Source organism: Narcine bancroftii, chromosome 6, assembly GCF_036971445.1.
Source record: "Narcine bancroftii isolate sNarBan1 chromosome 6, sNarBan1.hap1, whole genome shotgun sequence".
Lineage (NCBI taxonomy): Eukaryota > Metazoa > Chordata > Chondrichthyes > Torpediniformes > Narcinidae > Narcine > Narcine bancroftii.
In genome coordinates, this window is record NC_091474.1 from 60533373 (window position 1) to 60547192 (window position 13820).

General features: G+C 40.4%; 1 protein-coding gene across 1 annotated transcript; it reads right to left on the reverse strand.

The window, feature by feature from the left end:
• Positions 1–6350: 6350 nt before the first annotated feature.
• On the reverse strand, positions 6351–12267 carry ntpcr (nucleoside-triphosphatase, cancer-related). The gene is made up of 5 exons (XM_069885035.1): positions 12157–12267; positions 8514–8676; positions 8324–8420; positions 7859–8068; positions 6351–7642 (listed from the first exon to the last, which is right to left on the reverse strand). The coding sequence occupies exons 1-5, from the start codon at positions 12188–12190 to the stop codon at positions 7562–7564; spliced, it is 585 nt and encodes a 194-aa protein (XP_069741136.1). The 5' UTR covers positions 12191–12267; the 3' UTR covers positions 6351–7561.
• Between the last annotated feature and the right edge of the window lie 1553 nt (positions 12268–13820).

The following is a 13820-nucleotide window of genomic DNA, read 5'->3' on the forward strand; positions in this document are numbered from 1 at the left end:
TCTAGTTGAAATACAAATCACACTGAAAGTTAACATGGCATGCTGATGTAGATTGGTGGGCTTTACCTTCCCATTTAACTTTATTTTCTCATTTGCTTGCAGGGTATTATTTGGTTGTAGAAGGGGCTGAAGGTTTGTAATGTGGGGAACAGATATGAAAAGATACAACATCAACACAAAAAATACACAAAATACATAACTAGAACTTCATTCTCAAACAAGATAATATTTCTGTCAAATAGATCTAATTTCATTTCATTTAAAAAAAGAAACAAGTGACAAAATTACAATTTGAATAATTGGAAGAAGTAATATCTTTGCAAATGCAACCATTTGCTGCACAGAATTCAAACCCCACTTAACCAAGCAAAGTAACCATGTGCAAACTTTTAATTACTTCATGCTTTGAATAAAAACCAAGGAGGTACTGTAGTTCCGTATAGTTCTGGTAGAGCAATGGCAATATGTTATTTATCCCTACAATTTTACCCAGGTTGATTCAAGGTACTTTACAGCCAATAAATTACTACTGAAATATACTCATTTATTAAATAATTCAATTCAGTGTCATTTCATTCTCTTCACTTAAGACAGATCAGTTACTGAATCAAACTGTGAGCCCTTTCTCCCTCCCTACAACTTTCAGATTTTAAATAGCCAAGTCCAAACACAAGAACTTCATAAAGATGACTAAGATTGAAAAAGAGGCATTTTTAAAATCCTAATCAGACTCAGTACAAGGTGGTAGCAGATGCAATAGACAAACCAATACAAAACACATTGATGGTAAATATTTTGAGTACTGCTCAAGATACAGGTAGCCCTCAGGCCACTTGGAGTCATCAAACCTTCACACTCCAGTCCTTGAACCAAGAAAATCTTTGATCCTTTTTCAACTGTTCTAACTTTGCTTGGAAATTTGGAAAAGGTGGCTTCAAATATCAAGGTATTAGTTATGAAGCAAATTCAAAGTTAGACAGTAAGATCTTGGAATACCTGTTGTCTAAGGGATTTGTTGGAAAATGGATTCATGTGTTGTATGTCTTTCTCCTCACGCCATGAGCTGGAGCAGCTCATGAAAGTACTAACAGCAAATACAGTAAAAGTTCCAAAATCTGGGCCACCTGATAATCTGGACTCTCAAACTTTGTAAATCTAGCAGGCTTTTGTGTGCTTATGTGCATGCATAAGTGCCACAGATGCACAGCGGCAACAACCAACCACATTTAATACAGGAAATCTGATGGCAAATAAATTCATTTGGACACTGTATTTTTCTTTTGCGATGTTCAATTTTAAACAATTTCAGTTATTACACAATCTTTGGTAGTGAAAAAAATTAATATTTACCTTTTTGTCAAGCGTTGACTTTATTTTTCTTTAAAACGGTTTTGATAAACGAAGCATGCTGTATTTGCTAATGTATAAAGTATCAAAATTTACCTGTTCATCTCTTCTATTTTCCTCCATAAATTTGAATTTTAAAAGTACTGCTTGAGAATCTGGAAAATCCAATTATCCGACTGACGCAATCCCCAAGCAGACTGGATTTTAGGACTTTTACTGTACCTAGCTTAAGAAATTCCAATGTCACCTTCCTTTTTGGAAATATTCACAGGGCCAGTCAGCTAATGTGTTCAAGAGTAGTTCTGGGATTGCTGATTATTGAACAACCCTTAGTAATTTTGAAACTGAAGACCACCAAAGGTCCATTAATCAGCCTCAAGAACCAAAGCATTGTAGCGGGCTGAACCACGCTATACAACAAACCGGTTCATGGAGGTTTGAGTCACCAAGAACCCTGAAGTACTAGACTTGCTGCCGATTGTCAAGGATGACATTATTTCCAGGCTGAGCATCACAAAGGCCTTCGGGAGCAAGGATGTTTTAAAAACGTGCATCAGTGTTGAGTAAGACAGTTGATCTTAACTCCAACAATTGGTGAGCTTAGTTTACACTAAATGACTACAGTGGTGACCTCGACGGGTCCAAACGGCAATTTGGACCAAAGAAAATGTTCAGAATGTGGTAAGGCTTAAACTACCTGCTTTTTTGACTTTGCAGCCTATGGTCTGGTTTCAGCAGGCAGAGAGGCCCACTTACACGTTCATAAGATCGCAGGGGACACCACCAAGTACTATTACCTGATCAGTTCACTGGACCAGACATGGCAGGAAGAATTGTCGATTTCCTGAGTCCACCCTCTGAGGATAACAGGTACAGAGCTATTCTTTCTTTGGCTTGGCTTCGCGGACGAAGATTTATGGAGGGGGTAAATGTCCACGTCAGCTGCAGGCTCGTTTGTGGCTGACAAGTCCGATGCGGGACAGGCAGACACGGTTGCAGGGGAAAATTAGTTGGTTGGGGTTGGGTGTTTCCTCCTTTGCCTTTTGTCAGTGAGGTGGGCTCTGCGGTCTTCTTCAAAAGAGGTTGCTGCCCGCTGAACTGTGAGGCGCCAAGATGCACGGTTTGAGGCGATATCAGCCCACTGGCGGTGGTCAATGTGGCAGGCACCAAGAGATTTCTTTAGGCAGTCCTTGTACCTTTTCTTTGGTGCACCTCTGTCACAGTGGCCAGTGGAGAGCTCACCATATAACACGATCTTGGGAAGGCGATGGTCCTCCATTCTGGAGACGTGACCCACCCAGTGCAGCTGGATCTTCAGCAGCGTGGACTCGATGCCGTCGACCTCTGCCATCTCGAGTACTTCGACGTTAGGGATGAAAGCGCTCCAATGAATGTTGAGGATGGCGCGGAGACAACGCTGGTGGAAGCGTTCTAGGAGCCGTAGGTGATGCTATTAAGGTATTACTGATTCGCACATTCGGGCTGTCATGCTACGAAGAAGCAGCAAGGCTGCTATGGATGAATGGCCTGGGTGACCAAATACCGACTGCCCTTGTGAATGAAATGCTGACGCAAATGGACAGCCACAGGCCCTGTATGATTTTTGAGTTGTTCCTGGAACTGTTACGAACCCAAAACCCAGCAGCAATAGAAATTCACCAAGACAAATAGTTACTTAAACAAAAGTTGCTTTCAATTATCTTTAAACATGAAAACAGAATCACACTTTAACTTGTCACTAATAACTTAACTAACCTCTTAACCCCCTTCTAACCCTAAGTGCACGTAATGTAATGTGTGTATAAGTTCAGAAAAGTTCTTTGATTCACAGTCCAATCTCACTTTTCATTTCTCCAAGTTTACTGGTTGCAGACAATTCTTATACTGTGCACAGAATTTAACATTTATGAAGTTCACCAGACTTTGGTGCTTGAAAGGTAAATGGTTACTGCTCAGGAAGGTTCTTGTCGGTTTTCAGAGAGATTTGTTGTTCGCTGAACACCCACAACTGATTCCTCATAACCAGCCACTTCGGTGTCTTGCCGAAGAGACTTGCCCCATCAGGGATTTCCAGATGATAACCTCTTTCTTTCAGGTCACCCCAGAGTTCCTTTATGTTTCTCTTATTTCAAGTGAAACATTAGGCAGCCAGTCCTCTTCTTGCATGAACTACAAGGGCTTTGACCAGGCTGAACTAAGCACACAACCAGTCTTCCAAATGGGGTTTTTCCACAAGCTTTCCAGCTTGTCGTGTCGCACTGCAGAACTGAATCCTCTCTCTCTCTCTCTCTCTGAGAAAAAGCCTGCTCTACTCTCCCTGCTTGCAAAACCACATGATCTTCTTAGAACAGCAGGTTCCACTCCAGACAGCCTGCGGCTCCGACAAGTTCTTTCATCTGTTGCCTTTATGTAAACAATAATCCATTAGTGAAGTCTCTTGGGCACTCCCCAAAGCTTTTGCAAAGGCTCTTGGCACCAGCCTGCCTAACATGAGCAGAGCTCCAGTATTTTAAATAAGATCTATTTTAAAGTTTTGTATGTATCCTACACTAAAAAACCAGCCCCAATTTATCTCCTCAAAACATATCTATAATCTGTCACAGAACAGATGCCTGAGGACATTTACCTGCTCCTGACGAATGACGATCTTGACGACCCCTGTGAACTGGCAGCCTGCGCTGATATCCTCTGGCATGAAAACAACATGGCAGAGCAACTGTGGATTTTGCTAGAATGCTCAGTGGGTCAATGCTCCAGGTCATTGGGCAGTGACAACAACTGTGGACAAGTCCAAATAAGGACTACTGGTGTTACTATCATCAGACATGGGATTCTGCAGCCTGTCATTGCCATCCGCCTTGCTCATACCATGGAAATGCCCGGGCCGGTGGTCATTAATATCTGAGGCAGCTGGTCATTGATAACCTCCTCTACCTATGGGATCGACAATTGGGTCAGCGTTTCCTGATAGACACAGGAGCGGAAGTCAATGTTTTGCCTCCTACGGGCTGACACCCCTAATGGAGTCTGGACCATCCATTACAACTGCCAACAAAAACAGTATTAGGACATATGGGGTGCGGACTACTCCTTGAAATGGGCTCTTGCCAATTTAAATAAACTTTCATGTTGGCTGATGTATCACAACCTCTTCTAGGAGCAGATTTCTTATGAGCTAACTGTCTATTAGTGGGCCTAAAGGGAAAGCGGTCGGTTAATTCCAGAACATTCAAATCGCTTGCCTTACATCAGGCCACTCTGCCGGCACCCCAATTGGAATAGATCCAATGCCCACAGCTCACACAATTGATGCATCTAGCATAGCTGTCGAAGACATGCTGGAACTGAGGGCAATTGGAAGCTGTTGGCCTTTTTCAGCAAGCACTTAAGACCTCCCAAGCAAAAATACAGTGTGTTTGACAGGGAGCTCCTGGCTCTTTACTTGGCCATCCAGCATTTCAAGTACTTTCTTGAAGGATGAGATTTTGTCATATTCACAGACCACAGGCCCCTGACATTTGCCTTTGCTAAGGTTTCGGACCCATGGTCAGCAAGGCAACAGAGGCATCTCACTTTTATTGCAGAATATACCACATTCACTCCGCATATTGCGGGGAAAACAATTACGTAGTGGATACGCTATCCTGCACATCAGTCATGCACCAGAGCATTTATCATGAACTGGGTGGCTCATTTTCCGTTGCAGGCGGACATGACCTCAATGAGGCACAATTGGCATCGACATTGTGGACAGCTCTAGCCCGGCGACTCAGCATGCAGCTACATCACACCACAATCCAACAGCCTTGTGGAGAGATTCCACTGCCATTTGACGTCAGCCCGGCACGCCTCAAAGGCCCTGATTTAGATGGACGAGTTGCCTTGGGTGATGCTGGATATTTGTACAGCACCAAGAGGATCTGGCCATGTCTTCTGCTGAGCTGGTATATTGCTCACCACTCACTGTTCCAGGGGAGTTCATGCCAGCAGCAAGAGGACAAACGATACACCCACTGCACTCACAGCTGCATGAGAAAGCACATTGGCACCAGTTTCTACCTCAAGACGTGGTTCAACCACTTTGTATATCCTAAAAGACCTCAAGAACTGTAAATATGTAGTCATACAACAAGGGATGCATTGTACCCCTCTTCAGCACCCATGCGAAGGTCCGTTCAAGGTGATTCAGCGTGATGGCAAAATGTGCGTGTTGGACATAGGAGGCAGGCAAGAGACTGTCACGATTGACTGCTTCAAGCCAGTACACATGGACTTGCAGCAAACTTGACAGTTGTATGCCCACCACAGAGAGGTAGCCCACCTAAACAGGCAGACAGGGTATGAACGATGGGATCATCATTTCCTAACACCAGTTGGGGGTGGGGGGATAGTGGTGTCCTGTCGCAGACTGAACCATGCTATACAACAAACCGGCTCATGGAGGTTTGAGTCAGCAAGAATAGGAAGCCCCCAAGTACTGGGCTTGTTGCCAGTCATCAGGATGACATCATTTTTGGGCCAAGTGACGCAAAGGCAGTCAGGAATGGGGGTGTTTTAAAAAATGCGCATCAATGTTGAGTAAGGCAGTTGGTCTTAAATCGACTATGACTGGTGACTACAGTTCGCCACTAAATGACTACAGCATAGTTTGATAATGGAACTCTGTCATTCATTCATTCATTAAGATCTCTAGCCTTTGCATCCCAATTAGTCCTGATCCAGCATACTGACTCACTTTCCCCTTGAACTCAGAGCACTGATGAGATGACATGCTTTGTACATTGAGTGAAGCTAAACGTCTTTTATTCAGCAATCTAAACACTATTGAGATTCCCAATTATTCTATGCCCTGTAATCTGTGGTTTCTTGGATTGTTCATTTTTTACTACCAAGACACATTTACAAACTAACCCCAGCACGTGGACAAATTTGGGAAGTGTCCTCACATAGTATGAAACAATAAATTCAACAGAAACGTGGATTTAGTTGGTGTAAAGGAACACTTTTTTTCAGTATTACAATATTAGATTTATTTTTTAAAAACCAGAATTTGTTGTTTTGGCAATTATTTTGTCAATGCCTGAAAGCAACTGCATTTCCCATTAAATACATAAACCACTGATAATGAAGGTCTAGAACTTAATAGAATATTTGCACAAGTTCTGAATAGATGGATTTTTGGTTCACTTTCATCTTTGTTACAGCAGAGCAGCCCCAACAAACATGCAGTCAAGGACAGGCTTCAGGGAGATTTTGATGATCAAACAACTTCCAGGAATTTATTAATATACCAGGATTGAATGACAATACGGAGTTCAAAAAGCAGCAGAATCTCTTTTGATTAGTATTTCAGGTTTAGAGGTAAATAAATTTCACCATCAAGTGAAAAATAATTTTCTTATCAAAAATTATGAAAACCAATAAACTACAGTCCAACTCCGATTATTTGAAATCCTCAGTTATCAGAAATCATCATTTATCCAAAATGACATCGTTTCACCTCTGAATTTTTTTGGATAAATGAGGACATCCAAAACAATCAGAAATTCTCAGTTATCCAAAATTTTTTTGGAGCTGAACTGATGTCACAGGTTGTATTTTATTTTTGGAGTTTTTGGGAGTGTTGGATTTATCTTATTTTGTTCAGGTTGTTTTTGGTGCGAATTAAACATTATGTCATGCTTAAAAAGCTTTCCCTTGTTTGTTGTTGTTTAAACACTGTTACAAGTGATTTGCTGTTGCTACTGGGCTGTTTTTAAAAAATGACTAGCTATCCGAAAATATCGTTTATGCGAAATAGGCCTGGTCCCGACCATTTTGTATCATTGGAGTTGCACTGTATTTTGAAAGTTGCCATATTTAAAATCTTAATGACAAATAATATCACATTTAAGGAGTAGCATTGTTATCCCCTTCCCCCACAAATGTCGTTATTTGTTTTTTGTGACCATGCACCATGATCAACAAATAACATATTCCTTTTAGGATTCAACTGCCATCCTTAAGAGTGCTCATAAATTAGGTGAAGAAATTTTAAAAAATGACATACAAGAACTGGAAGTTGAAAGAGTAACTTGAAGATCATCAACTTCATAAGCATTGCTGAAAGTTGCTTTGAAACAAATTAAAAGTATCCAAAGCACAAAATGGATTAAACCGAATGAAAGCACCATTCGTGGAGCACATACAATCCAAATCCAAAGCTGCTGATCCTTCACATTCCATTCAACTTTCTGCAGTCTTGCACTGTCGTAATAATTTCTTGAGCAATACTGTTCCTATTGTCCTTTGTAATCTGGAAAATAATTATTGTTATTTCATAATTTTATGACATACCAAGCCATCTCAAAACCTGGGAGTACCATAGTAAATATAGAAAAGTATTATCAAAATATCCAGTTATGTACTCCAGTAAAGAGATACGATTTGAAAAAATTCTGAATATTTTACTTTTATTACTGTATAATCTTACAACACTCCAGTTTTAAATGTCAAGATTTATTCAACTTACATTAAATATTTTAACATCTCTTCTGCTTCTGATATCTTCAACAAGGCACAAAGATTTTCCCTTTGGGACTGGAATAGTTCCAAGTATAGTGGCACCAGTTGTGTCTAGGATTTGACGTACAGCCTGGACAAAACGTTCACTAAACAGCTCCATTTTTCCTATCTCATCTATTACATACAACTTTTTCTCTTTGTCATCTTTGCCATTAACCTACAAGAAATATAAAGGAAAAAACAAATTAGAGTGCTACCCTATTCACCTATTGATTTCTCTAACAGCACTAACACGGTTCAAATTTCCTTGTACTAAGTTTTCCCAACTGTCGTAACCAGCCATTAATTTTTTTTCAACTTAAATCTGAATTTGTATTATAGTAGATCTATTTGTGAAGTGTTGTACATCTACATAGTTACAACCAACAGAAAACAAATTTAAGCAGTGAATTACTCAAGATAATTCACCTACTTTTGTGAAAAGTGGTAGAACCAGGCATTCAAATGATGAAACGTCCACTGCATACTGACCAACTCTGTATTCACATCTCCCACTACCTGCATCATTCCTGGGGGCCAGGAAAAGAGAACCTTTAAAAATGACTTAACATGTTACCCTTAAACAATTCTTTAATAGTTTGAAAAATGAAAACAATTTATACCTCGTTCTGGACAAAGTTCCCCGCTTCCCAGACACTGTAACAACATCAAATCCAATTCTTCTTCCATTTATCCTGACTTCTTCAGTATAAAATCCAACAATAGGAACCCCAGCAGATTTCAATGTATCAATGGATTTGTGAATTAAAGTTGTTTTACCAACACCTAGGGAAACATGAAACAAAATATTCAAGTTAAATTGAATACAAAAGTGTTATATCAAAAAAGGGCAAATCTTTAAATTTTCACAATGTTCCCCATTCTTTACATTTTCTTCTCTCTTGAGTAAGTCTTCAGTCCAAGGAAAACATGATGTGACCAATGTCATTGTATAATTGTTTTTTTTTTCCTTTATTCATTAACAGTGGTTTCATCAGAACTTGGTATCTTCCTTGGTGGCTTTGTGACATAAAAAATTCAGCACATGAAAGCTCTTTTCAGTCAGAATATCAAATATGGCATGGCTATTACAACTTCTAGCAATGATTGGAAAATAGAACAAAAAAATTGTTTCCAGTGACTAAAATTCATGCCTCTCTTAAAAGATAAAATAAGTAGTGGATTTTAAAACATCAAAGATAAACCTCAGCAGCATTTCAATCACAAAGCACCTTCAAAGGGAAAAATCACATGCTATAAATTACAGGAAGACCAACATCTCACAAATTAAAATTGAAAAATACATTTTATCCTCCCATGTTCTCAGATAATTTACAGAATTTAGACAGCCAGCACTATATTAATACAGCATGTGATGAAATCATTGCAAAATAATCTTACAGTATGGATTTTCATCCATTTGAATATTTTTGAATCTTGCTGTGAATTTTTCATATTTAGTTACAAAGAAAATCAGGACATGTTTCAGTCTCCAGCTATTTACACTCTAACTAATTTTCAACTAAGCTTTTTCTTGCCATCTATTATATTCCACCCACCCACCCACCCCACCGTACTTAGATTCAGTTTTAACACCTGTGGAGAATTTTGGAACAATTATGTAATGTGCAAAAATATTCTTTAAATTTATCATGACCAGTAGCTTTTCAACATTTTGATTAATTATTTATTACACATTCACTTCCATATTCCAGAAACTTAAAGAACAGTATCAAATAATTTGAATCATCTTAGGGAACACTTCCATAATAATTTGGACATATACCAGTAACAGTGAAATATCAGAAGGAATTTAAAAGTATTATCAGAATTTGAGGCAATCGGCAAAGCAATTCTTCCTTATTTGAGTCAGCTAACCAAATGGTTTTAAGAACATCTTAAAAGACAAGAAGAATATTAAGGGGGTATTTTATGGCCTTGGGACAACCACATATACAAATTATTAAAATCAGAGGTACACAAGAGCCCAGATTTGAAGTATAGAGATCCTAAAGTGCACAATCTACAGAGATAGAGAAGTCCTGACCCCCAAATTACCATTACCAGTTATGTAGTTATGGGCATGTACTTCCACCTTGCTGTTAGTTATCAAATGTAACTAACATGTCACAATAAATAATTTCATAGTTTCAATTCTGAAGGTAGATAAAGGCATTTAAAATGATGGAAACAAAATACAAGTAGAAAGCAGATTGCCTGGACCGAATTGTATTCCCAATCCAAACATACCATTCAGCCATCTATTTGATAGTACATTTTGTTTTGAGCTAAAATTTTAAATTTTTGTTGTATATTTCCAGTTCAACCTCCCAATAATGCATTAAATGTACACATCTCTCTCCCTTTTGGGTTTCTTGCAGTTGCAGATCAGACCCAGAATATTCCTTGATACACGTTTGCAATTCTTGTTTTTCCCATCATCATTGCTTATGTTCATTTCTGAGTCAAAGGAGTGGATTTAAGTTTTTTTTTGAGACCCAAACACAGCTCGAGGATCACAATGCAATACCGTGGGATTGCTACATTATGGGAGGTGCAGCCTTTGGAATAAGACAAATGCAGGCCCTAGCACCTACCACCCCACCAGTGTCCACATCCAACATATTATCTATCATCCTCCATATACAATGTGATCCCTCCACCACACACATCTTCCCCTCTGTGCCTTCCTCAGGGGCTGCTCCCTCATCCACTCATTTCTTCTCACCAATCACCCCCTTGGTACTTGTGACCACAGGAAATGCTATGCTTGTGCCCACACCTCTCTCGCCACCTTTTGGGGCCCAAACAGCCTTTCCAAGTGAAGCAACACTTATCTATCCGGTGCTCGTGTTGTGGCCTCCTCTACAATGGAGACTGTACGCAGTCTGGAATATTACTTCAGTGAGCATTCGCTCTGTCCACTGATTACAGTGGGGCTCTCCCAGTGGCTACCCATTTCTCATGCTGACAAGCATGTCCACGGTCTCATGCACTGCCAAACTGAGACTACTTGTAAATTGAAACATCTGTGCACCCTCCAACCAAATGGTATGAACATTGACTTGGCAGGCCTCCACCCCAGTTTCTCTCTTTCCTCACACCCTATGTCACCTTTCCTCCTGTTTCCCATCCCTTGTCCCTCTCTCTCTTTCCCTATCTCTGGTCTCCTTTCCTCCAGCTCTGAATTCACAGAACTACCCAATCCCCTGATCAATTCTCATCTTTTCTCTCCTGCCTTCCTATTCATATCCACTTGTGGCTTTCTGGCTGTTGACCTGTCCAGCACTTGCGTATTAGACACAAGGTTGCATTCAGTTAATTGCACACCATCAGACATCTCAGAAAAGTCTACTTAACAGGAAACTGAATTCCTTTATCCGCATAAAATTAAGATTAGATTGAGAAGGAGTTATTAATTTATAGAAGCTGGGGCAGCATGGTTAGGACACCTTTACAGCGATCGAGACCAGGGTTTGAGTCCCATGCTATCTGCAAGGAGTTTGTACATTCTCCCTGTGGGTTTTCTCCAGGGGCTCCAGTTTCATCCCACCATTCAAAACATACCAGAGGTGTAGGTTAACGGGGTGTAAATTCAGCAGCACACAAATAGCCTGTAACCGTGATGTAGGTCAAAATTTAGAATGGACACCTTTTAAAAAAAAAGGTGTATTTGTGTGCAACTGGAAGAATGTGCATTCCTGCAAAACTGTGTAAATTATTACTGATTTTTGTTTCGCTTTTTCCAGAATACAGGAGGGGGCAGGCAACAACTGTCACCTTTTCCTTGCAACAAGGCCTGGATTTATTGTCCATCCCATGAGTCCTGAGAGAATGGTGGTCAATTCAGGGACACTCTGTGAAAGCAGAGCGGCAGGATCTTTCTATAGAACAAAAATGAGACTCTCCTCGTCCTCCCAAAACTCCCCCCACCCTCCTCAAATGGAATAAATCATATTGGACAGGTAAAGTAAAAACATTACTTGCAACAGAGAGTAAGAATTAGTAGTGTTTCTCCTCTCCCTCCCCCTCCCCCCCCCCCCTCAGTAACAAGCCCCATCTAAAACAAGGGCGAGTGAAAACGTTGACTTCATTAGAGTCCTGTCTTGAAATGAATCCGAAGCAGCAGCTGCACACGTCAATATCCTGCGCCAGAAACGAGAGAGGGGGCTACAACATTGGGACGAGGCCGCTGGTTTCATTTTCTTTCTCCCTCGCGAGCAGCGCACAATCAAGCCCCGGTGCCTGCACCAGAGCGGCCATTACCTGGCAACCCCGTCAAAAATACGTGCCGCGCCATTCCCCCCTGCTGCAGCCGCTGCCTGCCCGTCCGACGTCCAACGGGCGCTGTGACGTTCCCCTGCTCCGCGCCTGCCCGTGACGTCATCCGATCTCAAGTCCATGGGGAACCCGCGTGCAGAGGTGCGTCTGTCATTCCTGTCCCTGCCTTCGTCCAGTTTAGGTGGTCGAAGCGTTTGCGCCCTCTCAACCAGTCTCAGGCTTTGCGCCAGATCATTCTCTCCTCTATTGGTTTCCCTTCAATTATTTGTGCAACCGATGGCCTCGTATGAAAGGACTTGGTCGTAGTCAATAACTATAATATTCACTCCCTGGTTACCCGAGCGTATCAACAATAGTTTACACTTTCTTCAGGATATCCACTCCTGAAATTTACTTGCCTATTCACAGAAAACCTTTTTTTTTACCGAAAATGTTACTTGGACTTCGTGAACCTCTTCAAGTTGCAGGCTGTGGATCCTGTAGGAATCCCGTGGAAGTTTGTGATCAACCGCTGACCAGAAGAATGTCAATTATTACACTGGAACAAGTATTTGGCCCTAAGTGTCAGAAATAAAACTTCTCACACATGAGTCTCTTTAAAACTGATGACACTACAAGCTTTATTTACAAGTCTGCAGAGTTGGACTCAACTGGTTTCTCACCAGTTAAGCCCCGATACATACAGTGCATTGATTTTTATACCTTTATTATTTGCCCTTCCCCTTCTTATTAATACTGTTTTAATTGGTTAGTATTACAAAAACATTCTAAGTATAACTGCATTATTAATTATCACGTTCGTTACGTACGCTGTGAACTCTACATTCACTGAATTCTGTTTCTCACACTTCTTATCAATCCTTTGTCTCCTGCATGTCTCTCACTATGACCATGAAAAGATAGGTTTAAAAAAACATATTCAGCAGCTCCTTCTGTCCTTGACTGCTAGTAAACTCTCTGTCCATTCTGGCTTCCCTGTTTATGATTAATCATCACATTTTAACTTAAGTCTTTTTAACCTAAATTCTCTATATCACACTAAGGGTATCAAGAATGCATGTTTCTCCAACCCCAAAGAAAGTTTATTTAAATTGGGAAAGAAAGGTTAGTGCCTCCTTTGTTGAGGGAAAGTTTTATTTCATTGCTCTTGGAGAGTTTTGTGACTAAACTTTGAATAAACCATCATAAAGAAACAATTATGATAGAGTAAGATTCCCAAGCCACAAAAAAGTATGTCTGTAATAGTTTGTTTGGTATTTGTGTGGTTCTCAATTTTATTGATTAATTTACCACATTGTAAGAGATAGAGCTGATTTATGTCAGGTTTAATTTGGAGCAAGTTATTTATTATTGGGAACCTTGAATTCATGCATGAGAACAGAAGCTCTGCATAAGGGTCAAAAAGGAGGCATACTCTCACAAATTACCCATGAAGTTAAACATTTCATATGCCATTTGTGGAAGACTCTACTGTTCCCACATTGGTTAAATCAGTCATTTCAGAACCTGTAAAACGAGAGTGGCAGTAAATTCTCTTTGATACTGATAGACTGCATGATAAGACCACACTGTCCAACTAAAAGAAGTGAGCACACATATGGGAAACAGCCTTAAACCCTTCAGGTCTCCTTTGACCATTAAGCATCCAC

Coding starts and splice junctions, on each gene's coding strand:
- ntpcr (XM_069885035.1), bottom strand. CDS start 12,190: ATGGCGCGGCACGTATTTTTGACGGGGTTGCCAG. Junction 8,677..12,156: donor ATTTTTGACGGGGTTGCCAG/GTAATGGCCGCT, acceptor ATGTTTCCCTAG/GTGTTGGTAAAACAACTTTA. Junction 8,069..8,323: donor TTCTACCACTTTTCACAAAA/GTAGGTGAATTA, acceptor TATTTCTTGTAG/GTTAATGGCAAAGATGACAA.